Source organism: Phasianus colchicus, chromosome 20 (genome assembly GCF_987193195.1).
Source record: "Phasianus colchicus chromosome 20, bPhaCol1.hap1.1, whole genome shotgun sequence".
Classification (NCBI taxonomy): Eukaryota; Metazoa; Chordata; class Aves; order Galliformes; family Phasianidae; genus Phasianus; species Phasianus colchicus.
In genome coordinates, this window is record NC_143455.1 from 5,148,897 (window position 1) to 5,172,633 (window position 23,737).

Below are 23,737 nucleotides of genomic sequence, written 5' to 3' on the forward strand. Positions count from 1 at the left end.
TGTTCAATTGAAAGCCAGGTGCAGAAGGGCTCTCTTTTTCCTCTGCCTTCCTAGCAGTTCCTGGCCTTGCTGGAAGCTGTGGCATGCGTCTGTGCTCAGGCCTTGCTTCAGTGCTTTGGCTCTTGGGTTGGTCTGCTGTTTTGTTTTATTCTCCCCCCTCTGTGTTTTAGAATGTGGCTGTTTTCTTGTTGCTGCAGCTTGGCTGTAGGAGTTGGAAGATGCCATCCACATCCTCCAGATGCTCAGATTCAATGGAGAGTGCATTCAGCAAGATTTAAAGAAGTAAACATACCGCATATTTCAGTAGCATATCCTTATAAATATGGCTGTTGAATTGCATGATATGATCCACTCTGGCTTGCAAAACTGTGATTGCTTTTAGATGTTGTGAATAGTTATGGATTTAGTTATAACGTTTAGTTATGGATTATAAACTAGAAAGCATGCTGTGAGGCCATTCTGCTTTAACCAGGGATCTTCAGCAAAAGAAACACAAGAATGAAAAGGCATGGGTGGGCTTACCAAGCATCAAAGAGGCCAGGGCCTCCACACGAGGCTGAATTGGCCTATTCTGGGAGTAGCTTGGGATGTGACAAGCTTGGCATCAAGATATTCCCCCTATCCTCCTTCCTTTCTGATTCCTCAGCATATCATTGAAAGGCAGGATGCCGAACTTATGTCTATCCCAAGAATAACAGATGTTCAGATGGCTGAGTAGGCAAATGTTACGGGTTTGGTACCTATAAATTACTTCTAATAGGCATTAGAAGGCATTCCTGAGCATGAAGAGAGTTCATCTAGAGGGCAGGCGAGGAAGGTCGGTGGAGGAAGCCAGAGGCTGTCGAGTGGGCTGTCGTGATACTGACAGGATACTAGGTGGCAGCAGAAACCGTGAAATAGATGACCGAGCGCCATTTCTTGAGATAGGCGTGTATATGTTAATTACTTCGTGAAGGAATTATGAATATGTACTATCTGTGAAATCTTAGAAGCGCTTATGGCGTAATTATCCCCAGTGCCACTAAGAAAGAATACCTGCTTAACGGTAACAGTTCTTTGCTGGTAATTTCTCAGAAATTGCATTGCAAAACAAATGTTGCAGTGAGCAACGGTAACTTGTAACGAGGGCTGTTGGAATGACTGCAGGGTGATTTTATTTCTTCCCATAGCATTAGAAAATACTGTTTCTTAGATGTTTATATCTTGGTCTAAATTATATTTATTACCATAGGGCCAATCTTTTTTTTTTTTTTTTTTTTTGCTTTTATTTGTGAACCAAAGAAAAAAAAAATTAATTTGCATGTGAAAGTTTTTTTGTGTGTGTGAAAGTTATTGTCTGGAGGACCGAAGACCATATTATAAGGAAATTGGAGGACTGATAACCATAAATCCTGGAGGACTGGCGGCGCAGAGCGGTAAAAGCAAAGACGCCACTACCGCGTTGTACACGCATGCGTGTTACTGCTCCTGGAGGACCGGAGACCATAGACACTGGCGGAGCAGACAGGTTAGGGGGAGGAAGCGCATGCGCAGTAGCGATTGGCAGGCCGGCTGCGCAGGCTACGGAGCGCGATGGGAAGGGCAGATGAGAAGCCAAACTGGTCCGCGGAAGCGGGACACCGCCCACGCTCCCTGGCAACGCCCCCGTTGCTAAGGAATTGAGTTCACACAATATGGCGGCTCCGTGGCAACGCCCCCCGTTGCTAAGGAAGTGATGTCACACAATATGGCGACTCCCCAGCAACGCCACAGGCAGCGCGCCCCGCCCCCGTTGCTAAGGAAGTGAGGTCACGCAGTATGGCCGCTCGGGGCCGGAGTTGCTGAGGGGTCGGCGTTGTGTGGAATCCGCGTCCATCCTTCTCAGGAGTTACGAGGGCGGTGTTGCCCGCCTCGCCAGCACCGAGCGGCGGGACTGAGGCCGCGATGGCACCGGGAACGGCGGGGCTGTGAGACAGAAGAGCGCGGGCCTGCAGGGTGGGCAGAGCGTCAGAACCGGGTCGCGGCCGAAACGAACCGCCGCCATGGAGCTGAGGGTTGGGAACAGGTACCGGCTGGGCCGGAAGATCGGGAGCGGCTCCTTCGGTGACATTTACCTGGGTAAGGAGCGGGGCTCGCTGGGGACGTACCGGGAGGGTCTGTGGAGAACATTGGGGTCGGGCTGGGCGCCGCTCTCCTGCCCGTTCCCGGCCCTCAGGGAGCGACCCGCCGGGCCTCGCCTCACCCTGACGGAGCTCAGGTAGCGCTGCCCGCCGGGAAATGGCCACTGGTGCGTCGTGCCTCGCTGCCAGCACAGCGCGATGTTTCTTTCACATCATGTCCTAATTTAGACAGCGTGGACGTCAGGACTCTTGGATTATTTGGCTGCCTCTTAACGTTGTTGTTTGGTGACCTTGGGCATCGTGATTTGTCTCGTCTGTAAAAGGGGAAGAGGTTTGGGGAAAGAAACATGAGCATCAGCATTAAATATCACCGCAGTGCACTGGGAAAAATCGCTGTCACAGGGATGCTGCTTTCTCCTACAAGGCCTAAAAAGAAATATCACACAGCTAAGGGATGACAAGTTAAAAATGCATCAAATCCTTAAAAATCAGTACAGTTCAGTTGTCCTCTTGCTTGAATGCTGCCCTTTGTGTCTTAAGGTGTGTAGCTTATTTTGCTGCTGCAATTTGTATGTGATTGTGAAGTCTGTGGGATAGGACTGCCTTTACCTGCTGGTTTATGGAGCTTTCTGTCGTAATGGCTCACTGCTGATGGTTCCAGCTGTGCCAGCAGGCAATGGGCACACCAAGTTCTGAAAATGGGTGTGTTGAAGGTAGTCACAGTATTCTACAAACTCTCAAACTGTAAGAAATAGATATTATAAATAGATAATATACATAAATATTCCCTGTAGATCCAGATATTTATGCTGCCACATAGAAATGAGCATTTTTATGTTTGAACTTTGAGGTAACCGGGGAAAGTAGAACAAATAACTGGAGGGGAGGAACGTGCAGGCATTAAAGTAGGCTAAATTCACATGTCTGAGGAGTGAAAACATCCCTAGCTCATGTATGGTGGTGTACACAGAACATAAATGTATTTTACTTCTAGGCAACTATACCTTTTTGTGTTGCAATGCACAGTTGGTCTTCTGAAATAATTTGTTAGCTGAAGCTTCTTAATTACGGGTAATGAAACGCTGGTTATCAGTAATACAGATCATCTTCTTGATGAAGATTCTATGTTTCCAGCCATGTGGTTGTGTAGAGGCAGAGGATGTGATTGTAAAAGAATGAAGAGTGCTGTGAGAGAGGTGACACTTATGCAAAATCTTCTTTAGCAACCATTGCTGCTTTAAGGCAGCAGTTAAAATCTGAAACATCTTGCTGTGATTTTGAGGTGTTCCTACTAAAGGTTTGACTGCTGTAAATTAAATGGTGAAGAGTACAGTTTTAAAGTGCAAGTAGAATAAATGTGTGCTTTATAATCCAGATTAACTGCTGGGTAGAAGATGAACAACTCAGTTGTTACTCTCCCATGTATGGAAGCTGGCTGGGAAATGATTTCATTTGTCACTTTTATCTTTATGTATACAGCCCACAGCAGGAAAGGCTTTCAGGCATCAGTATTTCTGTCTTTATTCCTGCCACTTTTTGTGCAAGAATTCCTAATCCTCAGATGTTGTCCTTTTTATCCCTACGTTCTCAGTGTAGATCTACAATTAGTTCTCACTGTGAGCATTGTGCGTGCCTCAAATTTTGTTGTTCTTCAGTAATCAGTGTGGATTGATAATTACACCTTATTTTACAAGTGTGATTCCTGAGCCATCCGCTAGCAGAGAATGATTTGCCTTAAAGATCCAGCTAATGGCACAGTTATCTGTTTCCAAGGGAAAATGCTGTGTCAAGAACTTAAATATTGTGGTCTTTTGTAGAGGATGGTTTGCTTTGCCAGCCATTTGTGGCAAAACAGAGGCTTTCAAAATCTGTGCTTTTGGTGATAATGAAATGTGTTTAACAACAAAAAGGCTCTGCTTGGTCGTTCAGGCAGTGCACATAGCCATGTACAATTTACTTCTTGCATTCTTTCAGAGCTTAGGATTAATTAATTAAAGTACAATCACTTCTGATAGCTCTCAGTACATTTGTGAGCTTCCATCTGTTTTGTGCTTGGGAGGGAAATATTACAGCTCTTCTGGGCTCACTTAGCATAACAGGGTCCATAGCACAGAGCTCTGAGATGCTATGGTGAATGAAGTACCATAGACAGTTTTAAGAAAATAAAAGTGAAGAATTCAGTGTACCTCTGTCTTCTGAAGTTCCTGTCCAGAGGAAAGAATAGCTTGGATTGTCAGATATCTTATATAGCAGAAAAGATGAGCAGTGTTCAGGAAAAGAATCAGGGTAAGCATCTGTGTTTGGCTCCACCTACAAGGTCAAACAGATAGGAGTCATGAAGGCATTGCAGGCACTGTGTTTTCACGACTTCTTCACTGCATCTCTTTTCTTAGAGGTGGTCTTTGTGTTGTAAACTAATTAAAGTAACCTCTAAGCTTTTCCTTTCGGCAGAGGATTTTGAAATTTCAACTTGGAATTTTCCTATTCAAAGTGAAATATTTTCATGACTTGTTATTTTTGCCTCCATACTGTGCCTCTTCTCATTGTGCTGCTTGTGCTGCTTTTTAATTATCAGTTGTAACACTGCTGATTATTTTAACATTTTTCTTAAAGGAAACGAATCCTTTTGTCGTTGCAAAATTATCTTAGAAATTTGTGCCATGCTTTGTGTGAAGAAGGAACTGAACATTTTGAGTTGCATTACTGGGGAGAATGATTTGTATTTTCATTCCCTGCAAGACTCATATTTTAATTATGTTATTTTTAATAGCAAAATCTTCACAGAGGGGGTGTGTATAGAAGTGAAGTCTTGGCTGAGGACTTTATCCATCATAGGTGATGCAGGCCTCTTGGGAAGAGCAAATGTCCCCAAAAATGATCTCCTGTGTTGAGGTCATGGTTTGTTGAGCAGCAGTGAGCAGAATTTGATAGGGGAATACAGCAAATCTTGATTTGCCTTTCTGCAGGCCTTGGCCTGGTCAGACACAGATATCTGCAGCTATCTGTGTGCAGGGTGTACCTTTCAGTACCCTGTGTTTTGGTCTGCTTATTGAATGGTAGAGAAGAGCTGTCTGGAGAAGCTCATATGGTTGGTTTCTATGCTAAGGCTGTGACACTGGATTCTGTTGGGTGCCTTGAGACAAAGCATCCCAAGGAGCATTCCTTCAAAGGGTTGTAATGTTTGGACTTCAGCAGACAGAAATCCAAGGGGGGTCCTGTAGATTCAGACTGCTTCATATTCTTTGTTTCCTCAAAGACTTGTGGGAAATATGAAGAAAATGAGGGAGAGGTTTCATTGGGAGCTTTGATTACTTATTAAGAAGGTTAGAGGTGGTGTTTGTACCCTGCGAGTGCTCAAGAGCACATGAAGTAGTTTCAGAATGAAATAAACTTGCCTTGATCCTTAGGTAATGGATCTGCCTATGTTACCCTAATTAACCTTGCTGGTGGTGAGCAAGAAATGAAGGTGCTGTGGCATAAAGCTGAATCTTTGTATATGAGTTAAACATTGCTTTAAAGGTAGAAGTGGAGGGTAGAGCAAAAGGCTTGGTTAACAGTTTGAGTTCATTGGCAGTGCATTACAGCCAGAGTTACTCAGTGTAATCGTAAAAGAACCTGAGGATGGATGGAATTCTGAGGTAACACAGCTGAATAACAGCATGAATATAAATATATTCATAACACTAATTGCAAACTGCAAGATGGGAAGATGTCAGTTTCAAATGATGTGGCCAGTGAAACAACAGGAAATTCAGTGCACGTCACTGAAGTCTGTGGTATGAGGTGTTAAACTGCCTTTATACCCACCAGATGATAAAGCTCTGAAGTTGCTCTTTAATCCCAAGAAGAAGATTTTGCAATGATAGTAGCTCTGCAAATATGGTTTAGTACTCGGTAACAGTCAGAGAAAAGCATGGGGGGAAAATGTAGATAAGCAGGAAAAATGATAATAGTGTGTTTGTCTCTTAGTCATGGTGTGTAACCCTCAGAATGGGCACTGTCGAGCTGGAAGTGGTGAAAATGAGTGAAACAAGGAATAAATAGAACAGTAAAAATGACTTGCATGAAGAATGAGGAGAGCTTTTGAGCACTGATGAGTTATAAGAGAGTAAAATACCACAGAAGTCTATGAAATCCTGGGTGTCATAAAGAGTGCATAGTGTGATCACTTACTGCCTTTGCTAACAAAAAGCAGACCTCCAAGGAAGCTTTTGGAAACGAAGATAAGAACAAATAACAGATGATGGCACCTCATGTGATCCTAAACTATGAGGTAATGGAGCAGAGAGCCACGTTCTGCAAGTAGGGAGTTGGCTCTATAGCTGAGAAGTGTCACACAAAAATACTAAACCCTATTTCTTATAGTTCTTAAGTAGTGCTGCTGTGCTGTGGTGGCTTTTCTTGCCTCGTTACCAGTTTTTAAGAATGTGAGGTTTTTTCCTGTACATGTTTCTTCAAAAGTGATGAAGTAAATCAGTTTCCTGAAACAAAAACTCCGTGGGTTGGTAGGGATACTCATCATACTTAAAAAACATCCATTCTGAGCACTGCAAGCTGGAAGGAGGGACTCCTCTCAATACACACCTGAGTTCTGTTTTTTTGTGTAGGATAGCAGGTCTTGGTTTCCTGAGCTACAATACCTAATGCTTTTCTCTTAAGCTACTAATCTCAATGACTTAATCTCTGAATCTTTGCCATTGAAAATTAACTTGTCCTTTTTTGTTTTGTTTCAGTCTCAACAAAGGAAACTCACCCTAAAAATACTTTAACCAATATTTTACACTTTTCTTGTTTTAGGAACTGATATTGCTGCTGGAGAGGAGGTTGCAATTAAGCTGGAATGTGTGAAAACCAAACATCCTCAACTCCACATCGAGAGTAAAATCTACAAAATGATGCAGGGTGGAGGCAAGCAAACTTTCATTCTTCAGAAATTGAGTTGTTGTTTTTCTTTCTTGTTGTATTTGATGTATCTGCCACCTGTAAGTATTTAATGGTTCAGAGCTCTTTCAATAGTGGGAAAAGTGGAAGAATAAGTGAAGAGCGCTGCCTCAGTTCTTATGTGAGGTAGGGTTTAACCTGGTTTGCTCTGATGTAGGAGCACAATTCTAAACTTAGTAAATTCAGGGTAATTTTTTGTTTCATGTGCTAGCATTCCTTCATCTGAGATACTTCCTTGCAGTAGGTGTTCTAAGATATAATGGCATTAGTAGGAGAGAACAGGAGAGAAGTATCCATGTGGTATTTATCCTAGCCCACGGGAGAAATCAGTCATGTTTGAGAGTTCTGCAATGTAAAAGTCTCATTAAAACCTGCATGTAATGAGGGGTAGAATATTTCTTGTATGGGTTTGTGAAGGCCATGTTGGCGTCTTCTCACAATGAATAGTGCAGGGGTAGATGGCAGAAGTTTAGTAATGGTCCAAATAAGGATTTTTCTGTGAAAGGAATTTAGGAAAAAGTAATTTGCAGTAAATAAGAGTGAAAATTCTAAGTGAATTAATTACAATCTAGATGGTTATAAGCTGGGTTGTCTTTAAGGTCCCTTTCAACCCAAGGCATTCTGTGATTCTAGAAGTGTTTCTATACTTTTTCACTTCTAAAGTGCATAATTAAAGATATTTGAAATCCTGTCTGAGGCTATCTGCAGGTTTAATTCAATACATCTGAGCATTTTTTCAGTTCTTTGTGGAATAATTTCCCAAATTTCTCCATAAAGTGAAGCTGACTTTAAATTCCATCTAGATGTATAGCGGTATATAATCTTTCTCATGAACAATGTTGTCTTGGTAGGAATTCACCAAACAACAAATGTCACTGAACTGGAGGGAAAGCAAGAACATGAAGCAAGGGTGAAAATGCATTCCAAATTGTAACCTAAAAGAGCTATTTTACACTGATTTTTGTAGGCTTTGAAACTAATAATTTGATTTCTAAAGCCTTTTCTAGCAATAAAACTCAGTGGTTTCAGTGTCTTTTTTTTTTTTTTTCAGGGTTCTGATTTTCTCCTTATTGTTGTTTTGGAGGCTCTATGAATGTTTATACATGCAAAGCACTTAAGGTTGAAATCCAGCAAAACCACTGGCTACTTGCAAGTTGCAAGCAAAATGCAAAGGCTGGGAGGGGACTGGGCAAGAAGGCAGCTATTTTCAGATCTCTTGAGCTCCAGTTTTGTGTTGGTCCAGCTGTAAAGGGATCAAACACTTAATTTCAAAATGCCTCAAATATTAAGGGTCACTGTAGATACAAACATTGACAGTAATGACTCTTGGAGCTCACCTAAAGAGCCCTGAAGATCTGTGTGTACCAACTTCATAAATGAAATTATTATGCTTAATAAACTGTTTCCTTTTTTTCCAGTGGGTATCCCCACTATTAAGTGGTGTGGTGCTGAAGGGGATTACAATGTCATGGTGATGGAGCTGCTGGGACCGAGTCTTGAAGACCTCTTCAACTTTTGTTCAAGGAAATTTAGTCTCAAGACAGTCTTGTTACTTGCTGACCAAATGGTAGGGAACTGCATTGTTGTTTGTGACTGCAAAGTATGTTAAGGTTAAAATGTCTTGAGTGACCCTGGCCAGCTGTATTTTATTTATATTTTTTGTTTATATTTATTTAGAGGTGAATAGGATGTATCATTGGAGGGGGGAGGGGGAGAACTCAAAATGAGTTTTGTTAAATATAAAATGTTATATCAAAAGTGGTTACAGAGTTTTAACTTGGTTTTAAAACTGGATGTGAGCAGTTTGCAAGCCTGATGTTGTGGCTCAAATATGAAGGTAGTTTTTAGAAACAAATGTAAAATAGACACAGAGGAAGAGCTGGAGGGGAAGGCATATTTATTGTCTTCCGAATTATTTTCTTTAATGCCCTTTTGCAATAAAATCTTCTTTATCTGGTTTACCACTAAGATAATGTGATAGTAGTGATAACGTTGCTAGTGTTTTTCTGAGAGAAAAGGGTACAACTGATATCTCACTTGTTTTGTCCTCTGTATGTAGATCAGTCGAATTGAATATATTCACTCTAAGAATTTCATCCACCGAGATGTGAAGCCAGATAACTTCCTAATGGGCCTGGGGAAGAAAGGCAATCTTGTCTACATCATAGACTTTGGATTAGCAAAGAAGTATCGGGATGCCCGAACTCACCAACATATCCCATATCGTGAGAATAAAAACCTAACAGGAACTGCTCGTTATGCATCCATCAACACTCATCTTGGAATTGGTGAGCTGGGAAAAACAATGAATAGAACCTTCACAAGTGCTGATGCACATATTTTCAGTGCAAGTTGATGTTGCTTTTTGGGGGCATAGAGGACAGTCCCTATTCTGGCACTTGTGACACAGTACACTTGGGTTTATGCCTCCTGGGGTGGGGTTCAGTTTGTAATTCTAAGGAGTTAACACATTTCTTCAGTAATTGCAAGGGTGATAATTTTTTTTTTTCTAGTGCTGGGTGAGTTTAACATGGATGTAGTGACTTCCATCTATCTGTTGTTTTTTAAGGATTTTTGACACATTATTGCTCAGTCTTCTGTTTTATTTCCACTAGATAATGAAACCTAATGAGTCCACTTTTTTATGCTGTTGTAGAGCAATCTCGCAGAGATGACTTGGAGTCCTTGGGCTATGTACTGATGTATTTTAACCTGGGCTCCCTCCCCTGGCAGGGACTGAAAGCAGCAACAAAGAGACAGAAATACGAACGTATCAGTGAAAAGAAAATGTCTACACCCATTGAGGTTTTGTGTAAAGGATATCCTTGTAAGTTGCTCTTTTGTGGCACTAGGTCCACGTATTCATTTTTTAGTGGTTTGTTTTTTTACTTATGCTGTCTAGCTCCTCTGTCAGAATGTTTGAAGCATATTTACAGTCATCTTGACTTTTTTTCTAAAATTGGGCATACTCATGGTAACGACGCTGTGCTTTCAAGACAAGAATCTCTGTGTTTATAAACTGTTTCTACTTAGTCTCTGTCTTAACTATTAGTAAGCAATCACTGTGGTGCTCTTGAGTTTGAAGGATAGCATGGTGTGTGTGATCTGTGCTGTGTTGTGTGTGCATGCATAGATACTGGCTGGATGACTGACAGCCAAATATCTTTTTGAGAAGCTGCCCATCTTTTTGCATGTGGATATTCTTTCTTGGATAAACCAGATAGTACAGTCAGTTACACCTATTACAGTAGTCTTTTTCTGGAATTGTCATTCCAAGTTCATCCAGTCTGGCCTGACCATGGCCAGTATCTGTGAGGGGTGTAAGAATTTCTCCAAATCCTGGCATCATCCCTCAAAACTGTTTCTTAATTTGGTATTTACACCATAGTAATAAATAAGAATTTCTGATCCGTGCAGAATAATGGTTTTAAAGCTTGTTAACATATTAGCTACCCTCAAAGAATATTGCTCACCTTTCATGAAGTGGTCTCTCTCTGTTCTTTCCTTGCCCTGTCCTTTGTCAGCTAAGTATGATGATGGGAACTGTAGCTGTGGTTAGAGTTGTATGAAAGCTTATTTTCTCTTGAGTGTTTCAAAAGTCCTGTTGTGCATGTTCCTTTACTCATGAACTATTTCTTTCCTCTGGTGTTAACAGACAGAAGATAGTCAACTTTTCTTGTGCTGTTTGCTAGAATTCCTTACTTAATGTGAATTATTAATACGTCATCTTAGCTGGAAAGCCTTGAAGCCAAGAGCTGGTAGATAAACACTGATGTGTCTCTGGAGCACTGAATTCACAACAATGTTCTGGTTTTGCTGCATAGTTGGTATTTTAGCAGAGAGATGCTAATCTGTGCCCTTCTGTACATTAAGTTTAAATGCATTCAGAGCAAAGAAAGGCCAGTAAAATCTTTTCTTTGCTGAAATGTAGTTTTAAACCTTTCTTCTTCATCCTCACACAGTCCTCCCTGCTATTGATAAATGGAGTCTTTGCCTGATCTGTGATAGACAAATAATTTTCTTTTCAGACCATTCTTGGCAGAGGGGATAATATAGTGTTGCTTTCAGTAGATGTCCAGTATTACTTCAGCATTCTTATGTTTGGGAGATTCTGTGTTTTGTTTTTTTTTTTTAATGATTCTGAATCATAAAAAGCAAATGTGAAGCTGAAAGAGAAAAACAGGCTTTCTTTTATTGCAGCTGAATTTGCCACATACCTGAACTTCTGCCGTTCTCTTCGTTTTGATGACAAACCTGACTACTCTTACCTAAGGCAGTTATTCAGAAACCTCTTCCACCGACAAGGCTTCTCCTATGACTATGTGTTTGACTGGAACATGCTGAAATTTGTGAGTAGCTGGCATGGCTTTCTAAAACAATTCTTTGTAATGCTGGTTTTTTTATTATACTGTCAGTTTTGGGTTCTTAACTGGTACGTTAAGCGTGTTTTGTCCCAGAAGGTTTATTGCCTTAAAAACAAGGGGAGGGGAAGTAGGGAAAAGCAGGACATACAGAAGGCTTTAGATTGGGATTTAATGCCAAAATTGTAGTTACAGGATTGTCAATGTAGGAGGCTTCCTAAGGTCCTTCCTTTTAGGCAGTTGCCACGTTGGTAGCTGAATTCCTATTTTCTCCTATCTTGATCTTTAGCACAGGTCACGTGCAACAGTTTAGGAAGTGTCCAACTGCCTTAACAGTATGTGTGTGTATTAGCAATTTGAAGACTCTCCCAGCAATTCCATGCACTGATTCTATGATTGTTCTCAAGAAATCTTATCAAGATGTTGATACCCAATCACACGTCAAGTTCTTAAAACTTTAGTTCTTTATTTTCAATATTTATCCAAATGCATAGCTGTAAGCTCAGTAATCCCTTAAGTTGTTCACTAGTCCTGACCCATAGGGTGCAAGCAGAGGGGCTGAAGATGCTGAACGTGAAAGGAGAGAACGAGAGGAGAGGCTGAGGCATACACGGAACCCAGCTGTGCGTGGATTGCCCTCCACTGCTTCTGGCAGGCTGAGGGGAACACAAGATGTAGCTCCTCCTACTCCTCTTACCCCAACTTCACATGCTGGTAAGTAAGCAAATACGTGGGCAGATACACCTCACAGACTGCTCTAATTTGCAGTTTGTTCCTGGTCATTGGAATTTGAAAATAAAATAAGGATATGGGAGTGGTATTTGTTTGAGTGAGTCAGCATTTGGGCTTTTTTGTTTGCCTGATTGTTTTTTGTTTTTCCTTTTTAACTTTACCTTCAATCTATGGAAATTACACACACTCATTGCCAATTGCTACTTTGAGTTATCTGTGAATATAAGATGAAAGCCTTGATTTCTCTGGTTTGATCTTGTAGAATTTACATGTGCAAACAGCGTAATTTTTTCCATTGATTGCATTCTTATTGCATTCCTCATTCTGAAAATTCGAATGCACTTTTTCTTGCAGCCAACACATCTCCTCGACCAGTGTCTGGTATGGAACGAGAAAGAAAAGTGAGTATGAGGTTGCACCGTGGTGCCCCTGTCAATGTCTCATCGTCTGACTTAACGGGCCGACAAGACACCTCTCGCATGTCCACTTCACAGGTAAAAAAAATTCTTGTGTAATGGAAGAATGGGTGTGGTTTGATACAGTTAATTTGCCAGCTGAACATACCAAGTAATTCTTGTGATCTCATACTGATTTTTCAGACAATGTTGAGTTGAATAAATACTTGAAATTTGGCCCGAATGTTTGTGATGTTGGTGTAGACTGCTGTAATATTGTATTGTTTTTATAGTCTTATGCAAAAATCATAAAATCCTCAAAGTACAGAAGGAGTCATTGGTGTATGTATTGTGCAAAAAACCTAGAAGAATACTTACCCTAAATTACAGGTTCTCCAGTTGGTGAAAGTCATGTTTCCAAATGAATAGAGCAGAGATTATTGATGCAGAATAGACAACGAATGATTGGTAAAAAACAGAAAAGAGTAGAAATCAAGAAATACTGTAATGCAGTACTTTAATTCCAAGCAGATAAGAAGCCACATGCATGAATGATAGAGAGATCGCAGTAGGCTCAGTTGGAGAAGATGGCAGGAGTATGAACGATGCAGTGATTCATAGCTGTAGTCTGCACTGAAATTATCCTCATTGATTTTGAGATCTTAATTTTAAGTCTGGCAAATAATATTTTAAATATATTTTAGGTCTCATTGTGTTGCTGAAACTTTTTTAAGGCATTTACATAGACTAAGTAGTGAGTAGCATGGCTTTGTGTCATTTATCTTCAGCCTTACCTGCACAGCACTGGTACACTGCAATAGAGCTGAATGTTAGGAGGATTGATACAGTTGCCTGCAGATTTTCAATTAATTCCTCAACACAGTGCTGGAGATCTAACTACATAATCTTTGCTGTGAACTGATACTATTCCTTGTTGTCAGAGCTTTTAATACAAATAAATTCAGTTCCTTTTCACTGCACAACTTAATTGGCAGAATTAAGTATTTTGGATAATACATGTTTCTATACATAAATCCTTAGCACTCTAGAGAGCTTTCTTTTAGATAAAGATGAGGTGGGTGTCTTTAATGAAGACTGAAAGGGCAAGGTTGTTTTTTGTGCATGGATTCAACATTGTGGCTTACAGCATAAATGAAAAAGTTCAGACAACAGAAGTATTATGGAGTCTAGTAAAATATAAATGTGTAGCTGACTTCATTCTCTTTCTGAGAATAAAATAAAAGCATGTGAGATGGAATGAGGTTGCAAAAAGAAGGCAAAGATGATGAATACTCATATTGAAGAAGTTTTTCTTCTTTAATCGATTTCAAAATGCTTTTAGGAAAGAAGGAAACTTCCTTCCCTCAGCTGTATAATGGGGATAGAAACAGGCCAAAAACCAAATGAGAAATTGGAAACTGTAAAACTATTTCAGTACTTTTAGGCATATCCACATCAAAGGGCTCCAAGTCTAGATGGTGCCATGTATCCCTTTAGCAGTGGGCCTGGCTTTAGCTTTTGATCGAGATCTTGAACTTCAAGATGTCAGTCATTTGGATTTGAGCAGTGCTACTTTGGATTTCTTAAAAAAAAAAAAAAAAAAAAGCTCTAAGTTTCAGATCCTTGGGTAGTAATGCAGATAATTTTAAGATAACAGAATCACAGAAGGGCTGGAAGGGACGTCTGGAGATCATCTCATCTGGATGATTTGGTTGCTTGAATTATGTGTGCAGTAATACGATTCCTCATTCAAGCAGGTAGAGGCTGAATTGGATTGGAAAGCAATTGTGCTGTAACAAAAGTGGAGTGGGGTTTTTGGGGTTAGTTTTCAACTGAATGAAGAGTTGAACAATGTAGTTGCACAAGGAGTGAACAATGCAGGAGCAGAAATGGCTGGATGAAAATAGTTCACAGGTAAGGCTTTGTGTTGTCTTTAGTGGCAGGTCTTGCCAGTATAAGTTACTCACTGAAGTACAATTCCTGCCTCCAAAAGTAGTATTTCAAGGCAGAGATGTGTTTTTAAAAGTAGTACCAAAACTAAAAGAGCAGAACAGTGCATACTTAGGTTCTGGTTATCTATACTCCTGTATAGAGCATGGCAAAATACAGATCAGGAGTTTTGGAAGCACCATTGCAGTTCTGGGTTCCTCAGTACAGGAGAGGAGCATTGTGGAGGAGCAAGGTCAGTGCAGGGCCAAAAAGATGAGTAAGGAATCATCTAAAATATGAGCAGAGGCTGAGAGCACTGGATTCAGTTAGTCTAGAGAAGAAAAGGCTCTGGGTAGACAAACATCAAGTATGCAAAAAAACCTCATGCGTCCATGTAGAGAAGGTGCAGCTTGACTCACCTTGGTGTTCTCTAGTGAAAAGTTGAGGGGCAGTGGGGACAGAGTAAAATGAAATTTCACTTAAACATTAAAAAAAAGACCTTCACTATGACAGCGATCAAGCGCTGGAACAGGTTCACCTAAGAGGTTGTGGAGTGTCTTTAGAAATGTTCAAATCCCCATTGCACCATGTCCTGAGCAGCCTGCTCCAGCTGACTGTGCTTTGGGCTGTGTAATTGGGCTAGATGATCTCTAGAGGTCCCTTCTGACCTCGGCTATACTGTGAGGTCATGATCCTGAATATTTGCTCAAATGTAAAGATGGTTTCCTAGTAAAGTATGAATGTCTCTGACATTCTAAGCAAATTTCAGGTACTTTGTTGCCAGTCAGGCAAGGGTGTAACAGACGTAAGTGTAATTATGTTACTTGGCTGTGATAGGCAATTAAACTTGATTAATCTGAGTGTATCTTGAAGGCTTTTTTTCTGTAGTACTGACTTGAAGCTCAGTGCATACATTGCATTTTTTTCGATGCGTTTAAGGTTTGAAACATGCAGATGGGCTTGCAGATGGGTTTTGATTCTGTCCAATTTGTAAAATAAGCATACTCTTGAGATTGTGTAGGAATATGGATGGTTTTTTTTTGAGTGATCTTTAAATTGCCAGCTATACAATTTGTGGTGTGATTGCATATCTCTGTACCCACCCTTGAGCACTCTGCTTCAAGCATGGAATCACTCCAAGTATGGAATTTGACTTCTTTATAATAGCAGCCAGTCTGGTTCTTCTCTGGGTTTGTTGAATTAATCATTCATCACCTGTCATTTTCCCTTAGTTCTTACCAAGGCAGTGAACAGCTGCTGACCATTAGTGGTGGCTGAATAACAGTATGCAACCAGAATATAACTTGAACAATTTCCCATAGGCCTATCAGATTGAGGAGGCAAGAGAGGTTGACTTCAATTTTACTTTATAGCTATAGCAAGTATCCAGCTTGCATGGCAAGGCTATTAAGGACAATTTTGAGTAGGTTAAAAATTATATTAATTAAAAATAAAAAAGTATTCCATGTCTTATCATGAAAACAGTAAAGAACAGCAACTGCCTATCCATGTCTGTTTTCAGATATGTTAGTTTCCTTTGGGAACCTTGGGAAAATCTGCTACACTTTCTCAGGAAGTGCTTAGACCACAGACCAGGTAGAAAGCAACTTTTAAACTTTGTTGTCAAGATTTACAGATGCCTTGGGTTAAAATCCAAATGTTCTGTTACTTATAACTGGATTGATTCATTTTGTTACGTTACTCGGATGCTTTGGAGGCAACACTGCATCTATAATTTCAACTCCCAGAGAAAGGGCTGCTGCTTGTTGAACTCTGGTGATGGATGATGGAAACACATAGGTGTTACTCAGTGAAGTGGTGGTGTTAAAGATGACTCCATGTTTTTATCTATCCTACTGTTTTTGTTTTTTTTTCTCAAATAGTTTTAAATCAGTTTGGGCTGAAACTGAAAACAAAGGTTGGGAAGGTAGATGGTGCAAACCAAACTTCCATTACAAAAAAAATAGATCTGATCAGAGAAATTTGACACTCGTGGAAAACCAGTGGTTGGTAAGAGTAGCAAAATGGGCCATAGCCATATTTCCACCTTCAAGGCATTGTACCTCAGTCATCCCCATTAAAGCTATTAGCACTTTATAGCACTAAGTAAGAGGAGTTTATTCAGATAACAACTAGCATGTCTCCAAAAAGGGTTTGTGAAACTTAGTGTTACCTGTGAAGTGAGAAATTCTGCAACCTGTGCTATTTGTACTTTTATTGATGGTAGAGAGTGAATGCAGTAGTTAAGAAACTGCAGGTTTTCAAGGTGTTTTGATGATGATAAATGGTGAGAGCTGGGCAGTTACATAAAGCCTAATCAAATAAAAGGTGTAAGGCAGGACTCCAAAATCTGATCATAATCAGGAAGTGAAGCACATTGTCTCATATAGTTTCTATATATCTGTGATAGGTAATGATTGAGGAGGCAGCAGTTCTGTGTTGCAAAGGTCAGTGTGATGTCATAATGGAAAGGTGTAATTTCATCCTTGAATATGTATATGATGCAGTACTTAAAAGGAATTGAGAAGGTTTCTCATGTCATTAATGAGATGAGTACTGGAATGTTGTCTGGCTCAGTCTTCAATATCTTGAACTGCTGAGAAACTGAAAGTAACAGAAGAGCTGTGAAAATTGTGCTTGGGAGAGCACGATGTATGATGAGGTCTTTTGTCTTTTTAGTTTGTCTGAAAGATGAGAGATCACCTTGATTTAGTTGAAGCAGAATTTTGACAACAACAGTTATTGTTCTAACTTAAGTTTATGCAGAAAATATACATAAAGCTCCTTTTGCTCAGTTAAAATACTCATATTTGGGGAAGAGTGATGCAGAGGTCTAAGCAAAGACAGCCAGTGAGACAGCTTCTAAAAGACAGAGGATCATCTGCTCCCTTTGTATTTGCAAGAAAGAACTGGTTTCCTTTCCAGGTTGCATATTCAGAGCTAAAGCAAACCTAAATTACTCATCTGAGTGCAGTGTTGTGATAGGAACAGGGCAGAAAGTTGCACCAGCAGCTTAAAGATTCTTGTACTCTTAAGCTGTATGAATGAGTTGTTCACTAAGTCTCCTATATGTAGTCAGTTGTGAAACATAAAAGAAAAACTTAGTGAAGAAGGCATGAGGATTCCTATAAACACTGCTTTGAATCAGTTCTGTCAGTCCGGACTGCACAGACTGCGTCACAAAAGTGTGAGTATGCAGTGATCATCCCTAGAGTGTAGGTGCAGGTGAGTAGCCTTCATTTTCATACACAAGAGGTTTGGTCCTGTGAAAGCCTGCTTCAGTTGGACTGCTCGTGGTGCACAGTAAGTTGCTCGATATTATTGTTTTTTTTTCTCCTGAGTTTGGCATGTTCAGCACCTGAGAGTCAAAGCTGTTATAATTCCTGTTGGTAACAAATGTATCTCTCCTTATCTGGAAGAAGAGATTGGAGTGCTGCACAAAGAAATATTTGAACAGGTCTCTTTGAAAATAGAGGTTTTTAGAAAACTGTAGCCAACACTGGCATCAAGAAGCTGAAGTGTTGTGCCACTTCACTGGGAAAAGGCAACATACTCCCAATGCCTTTGCAATTTCCATCTCCTTATGAGCAAATCTTTCTCCATATATATATCCTAGTAGGCATCGTACTCTGTGTTGCTCTTCTGATCATATCTGCTTTCCCTGAAGGCTAATGATTTGTTCCTTGTACGTATCTCTTAATATGGTAGAAATGTCTGATAGAAATCTGAAATCAGAGCTCTTCAAAAGATACGTTTGCAACTGCCAATTTAGGTTGGATATTTGTAGACATCTTTATATACTGGGGCAGTGGAACCGTTACAAATTGCTGTCTTTTCCCCTACCTCAGAATAGCATTCCTTTCGAACACCATGGCAAGTAGCTGCTCGTCTCCTTTCGTTGGAAGGCAGCACAGGGTGAGTCCTTCTCCTTAGACACCAAAGCTTTGGCTGGGGTGGGGAAAAGCATTTGGAAACATCAGTCTTTGCTTCTTCTCGCATCTCATAGCTGAGCTGTGCCTTCCGGTCAGATGCTTGATGCAGCATTGTTTTTCTCTAAAGGTAAAAATAAATGTCCTTCCAAAAATTGAATGACTGCTGCTGTTCCATTTGGATGTTTGAGCGGAATTGACAAAAATAGTGGCTTGAAGGGTCCATAAAATCACTCAAGCATCAGCACTAAAGTAATCAGCTCTAAAATGGAGATGGTTTAGAATCATTGGTCTTTCCAGGAACGTTTTGCAGCAGTGTATCATCTATTTGAAAACAGATCAGCTTCAGAACTGTAAAAGCAAAACGCTTGTGTGAAGAATCAGTTAACTATATTTTTGTCTTGTCATTAATGGAATGTTCTGCTATAGAGGTCTCAGTGCTTTATATTCTTCTCCATTCCTTAAGAGCTGTCATTTTTAAAAATGTTCAGATACTAATGAGAATCGTTTGAAACTTGAGCATCTCGGGGCAGGCAGACTTGGATTTGGGTACTTAGAACTCCTTCCCACTGTTCAGCATAGTAGAAGTTTCTGCCTCGCTGTGTGCAACTTTCAGCTTTGTAGTCCATTCTGCTTTTGGCAATAACAGATTTCATCGCAGAAATAACAAGTTTCAGTTAGAATCTGAACTTTGATAGCAGAAAGCTTTCCTAGTATTTCAAGACCCTCTTCTTTGCTTTGCTTCTTGTTTAAAAAAAAAAAAAAAAAAGGCCGTGAGATTTTTCTGTTCCTTAGTGAATTCTGTTGTCTAACTCCATCTGCTGCCTCACTTCCTTTCTAAGGCCAAAGCTTGCACTAATCCTCTATCTCTAGTTGCCGAAGAATCCTGCTGTTCTCTTCTGTTTTTTCCTCCTGCTTTGTGTGCTTGGCTGACTGTGCACAGGCTGCTTCTTAAGCTGTTTTAACATGAAAAGATCCAACTGTAAATTGCAGCTTAGCACTTGGAATTCCAGTTATCAGAGCTTGTTTGAAAAATAAAAATTTGTTCCATAAAAAAAAAAGCAAACATTCAGCTTTGTGTTGAAAAGACCTGTGTGGGAGGAGTCCAGATTCTGTTCTGCTTAGGGCTGTGTCTGCATTGTTTGGCCTTCACCGTGTGTATGTTACTATTTGCAGCTGCTTACAACTTTAAAATAATGCTGATTAATGATTCAGCTATTTAGATATGTCTTGCTGCTTAAATTGCAGTGATATGTGGTTGTTTTTTCACTTTCACAGCACGTTATTGAAATAATATTACCCTGTTCCTGAAATAGGTCAAGCTGAAGTAATCTGTGCAGTGAGTTAACACAATGCTTAACAACAAATGAAAAGCTATTGAGAATATACATATACTTCTTTTTTTTTTTTTTTTTTTACCTTTTTGGGTTTTTTTCCAAACTTTATTATTCGTTTAATCTATTTCTGCACATCAGTAGAGATTTCATCTGGTTTGGTCTTTCTTCTGTGCATGCTTATGTTCTGTTTACTTATCTTCAAAACATCTCCTGGCTGGAAAGGTAACTTTTCCATGTTAATTTCTAATAAAGGAGGAAAATACAGGGGACTTCGTGTAGGTAAAGGTGGGTGCAAAACACCATGTAGCTCACTGGATTATTAATTGACGTTCTCACTTTTCACACCAAATGATTTGAAAATGCATTGAGAGCCACTCTTGTGTTAACTGGAAGGATTTGTGCTGATGTTGTCTTGTTTTTGGCTTTGGTAGATTCCTGCTCGGGTAACTACCGGTGTTCTCCAGTCCACTGTGCACCGATGAACATTTATTTTGCCATGGAGGGCAGATAATGCATGGCTGATCTCCTATGTTATCAATGGCTTTACTAGCAAAAAATACCCTGAACTAGAGTGGAAACAATACGACTGGAGTTCTCCATGTGACTTAAAAGGCACTTGGAGGAACATGGACAGACTCCAGCAGCTGCCATTACAGGACACTTGCCAGAAACCCAGTGACCTTAAGAGAACCCTGTGGTAACAGGGCTGGAGAAGAAAGATGGTTTACAGAGTTGACCGTCTGTTACTGGATGGCCATTTCAGTTTTCCCTCCACAGGCGGCAGACTTTACCCCCTTTTTATTATTCCACTGTAACTATAAATCTTTTACTTGGTTTAAGAAAGTTTTTGTATCATTTTGCTAAAATTATTGGCTTAATTCTCTGTAAAGAACTCTTGCTTTTCTCTGATTTAAACATGTAGAATACAAGCAATCCTAAACTAAAGACAATGACTTGAAATTTGTTTAAAATCAGTTTGGCAGGGAGCATGTAAATGAATCAAAGTCATCTGATTGTATTTAAAACGTTCACTTCTTTGTATTGTCTCATTCTGACTGAGAAGGTTTTCTCACAATTTTTAAAGCTGTTAAGAGTTTTACTTTACTGTTCAATGTCTTCATTCACACTTACCATTTACCTCCCCATGTAACACAAAGGAATTCTTAATATTCTTTTGCATAAAAGAGAACGGAAGACTCCGCAGGAGGGCCTCAGTGTAGGAGAAATGGTGAAAATCAATTTCTTTTGTTAAGAATATGAAGAACAAAGTGAAAGACACTGGAGTTTTAAATGGATGGTTTCAAATCCTGTTTTTATTGGTACCATTTTGTTTCCTGCACTCTGGGGTGGGTTAGGTTGGAGGGTATTGCAAGTGGACAATGCATGTTGCCACTTCGGTGAATGAATGTCACATTTAGCATCTGTGTGTTCCAACAGAAACCAGCCACACTTCTGATTCACATCTTCTGTTTCATGCCAAGGCTCAAAAAAGGAATTAAAGCGTTCTTGCTGTGAAATCCTGAGGATTTTTAGGACTCAGGTGTGTACCATATTTAATTCCAAACTGTATTCAACCTGAGTATTTCTAGAATCATTAGCTAGGAATGGATGGCTCGCTTTGGTTGTCCAAAAAACTGTTGCAGGTGTTGTTAGCAAAAATGTCCTTATTAAATATGGGAAATGCTTTATATTATTGCCACTGTAAACAGTCTCATAATGCAAAAATAAGTGTTTTGTCCAAGTAGTGCTTGAAACAGTACCAGAAGTACTCTTCATACCATTATTACTCATGAGAGGTTCCGTGCTGGGAATGAAAATACACATACAAGGGTTGTTTAAGGTTACTTACTGCAAGAAATTCTTCCCTGCTTAAAACCCAAACTGTTAAAGGCTTACTGGCCTTCCAAGTTTTAGGAAGAATGATTTTTATTGTTTAAAATTGTGCAAATTCACCGTTCCCTCCCCCAAAAAAGATCAACTGATGAAATACAATTCATTTTCCTTTGGATGTTTTCAGGTGATTTCAGGACATTGAGTATCTGCTTGTGTGTACTCTGGGTCTGACAGGGCAGCGTGTTTTGGCTGGCGTAGTGGGAAGGCTAAAGAGCTGGATCCATATATAAGTTTGCATAAGAGAATTATTTCCTCAGTCACTATAACCTTTGGTATTTTAGGCATGTGCACTACCATTTGAACAGTTTTACACTTCACCGTGCTTTCCTTGTAAATATCTGTGGTTAATAATGTACTGCTAGAGGGACTTGCAAAGGCAGCAGCCTCTTTATTCTCTCTGTATCTGGAACATTAGATTGCTGTGCTATACTTAAAAGTTGATTGCAGACTTCTAGAATTGTTCTCAGTTGTGGGCAGTTTTTCTCCTTCGTAATAGTTAAATTCCATCCTGCGGGGCATCGTTAGACTGTCTGTATAAACCTGTGTATTGGAAACCAGTATCAGAGCACTTCATTTGTACTACCACTGTATTTGTGTACTTTAACAATTGTGTAAATACATTCATAGTGACTTCTATTCTTCTTTGGTGTAACTTACTTAAAATGACTCTTTACTGTTTACTTGATGTAACTTTTTTAACCTTTTTTTTTTTTAATGATTTCTGTACATAGAATGCTGTCCATTGCAAAGGTTTGATGAAATGGTGATAGCTAGAATGTCAGCTGAAGGACTGAGGGGCAGAATGAAGAATGTGAGGTATGCAGGGGGAAAAAGGACATCCATTGCTTTGCTGGCAGAGAGCACCTCTTTTGTCTCTATATGTTTCTGTTTGAGTACTGCTTCTTTTCTAGAAGTCATCTTCACAAAAGCTTTATCTAACAAGTGATACGTTGTAGTGAGAGGAGGTACAGGAAAGAGAACTGCTATTGAGACTCCATTGGTTACAGGAGGTAGGAGCAAAGCAACAAGAAATACCAAACTCTGCCCGCAATGCCTTGTGTAGTCCCAGCTTTTGCTATGTAGCCCTCAAAAGGAAATCTGAGGGCAAATACCTTCAGGAGTACTCTGTTTCTGATGAGTAGGCCTTGAAAAGCTGGAAGTATAATTAGTTTAATCTCATTTAAAACTATGTATTTTCATGTGGAAAACATCACCCGTGCTGCAGTTGTACGTAATCTTGATGGCTACCAAGTTGCTGACCTCTCTGTGGTACACATACTTTGAAAATAACTGAAAAGAAATGTTTCCCTGTAGCAGAGGTACTGAAGTGAAGGCCTTCAGGCAGTCTGTGTGTTCCATGTTAGCTTCACCAACGTACTTGAAAGCTCCCTTGGAGGAAGCTGTGTAGCACATGGCAGCACCTTGTCCTTCCTTCTGCAGCGGAGCAGGGCTGCCCCGAGCACAGCTCCTCTCTGTCTGCCTTTCTCCATGTTACAAACCTGAGTGGCAGCTGCTCTGTAAAAAACTGCCTGGGGCAACGCTCACAGGAATGGAGTTTCCCAACGAGAACCTTTTAAAGTGGAATTTTGAATGTGTGAGTAGATCATCGGCTGGAGTGTAACGTGTTCTTTTCAATCATATTTTTTCTTTGTAAAAGAACGAAATAAAAAAAAAATATTTATTTTATGGGGTTTTGTAATTCTACTTGGCAAAAGCAGCTCCTTTTAACATTGCTCATTTCACATGTACAAACAATGCTGCTGTTTGTTTAATAGTGCTGAACCATATGGTCAGAAATGTAGGTTTAATTCAGTTGTGAGGAAGCATAATCCACCATGGATTTAATCTTACAACAGTGCAGCTCCTGCAGTTAACTGAATGAGACACGTTAGCACGTTTTTGCCATTACAGAATGCAGCACTTCATTATTAAAACGTATTGGTTTTTAAGGGCCTGCATTTCACTGACTGTAAATCTGTATTGTGTGAAGCACTTGTACCATGCACTGTGTTTGTAACAGGAGAGCACTCAGCAGCCTGATCCTCAGTAAGAATCTCTTTCACAGCAGAATCCTGTTAGCTATCCGTGAGTATGTGCACAGGAGAACTGCTCTGACTGCTC

At 40.0% G+C, this 23,737-nt stretch overlaps 1 protein-coding gene across 4 annotated transcripts; it reads left to right on the forward strand.

Moving 5' to 3' along the window:
• The first annotated feature begins 29 nt into the window (after positions 1-29).
• CSNK1D (casein kinase 1 delta) lies at positions 30-23,302 on the forward strand. 4 transcript variants are annotated; one of them, XM_031599040.2, is made up of 10 exons: positions 1,755-2,097; positions 6,897-7,007; positions 8,459-8,607; positions 9,100-9,328; positions 9,697-9,867; positions 11,241-11,389; positions 11,944-12,115; positions 12,488-12,627; positions 18,306-18,372; positions 20,155-23,302. In XM_031599040.2, exons 1-9 carry the CDS (start codon positions 2,022-2,024, stop codon positions 18,336-18,338), a joined length of 1,230 nt encoding a protein of 409 aa, XP_031454900.1. In that variant the 5' UTR covers positions 1,755-2,021; the 3' UTR covers positions 18,339-18,372; positions 20,155-23,302. The 4 variants fall into 4 exon arrangements, with proteins under 4 accessions (XP_031454901.1, XP_089978014.1, XP_031454900.1 ...); XM_031599041.2 differs by lacking the exons at positions 1,755-2,097; positions 18,306-18,372 and adding an exon at positions 30-126; XM_090121888.1 differs by lacking the exons at positions 1,755-2,097; positions 18,306-18,372 and adding an exon at positions 191-282.
• Positions 23,303-23,737: the final 435 nt, after the last annotated feature.

What these genes read in the sequence shown, in the direction of transcription:
- CSNK1D (XM_031599039.2), top strand. Translation starts at nt 2,022, where the DNA reads ATGGAGCTGAGGGTTGGGAACAGGTACCGGCTGGGCCGGAAGATCGGG. An exon ending in CAAAATGATGCAGGGTGGAG is followed by an intron (nt 7,008 to 8,458) that starts GCAAGCAAACTT and finishes CTTTTTTTCCAG; the next exon opens with TGGGTATCCCCACTATTAAG. An exon ending in CTCGCATGTCCACTTCACAG is followed by an intron (nt 12,628 to 20,154) that starts GTAAAAAAAATT and finishes TGGCTTTGGTAG; the next exon opens with ATTCCTGCTCGGGTAACTAC.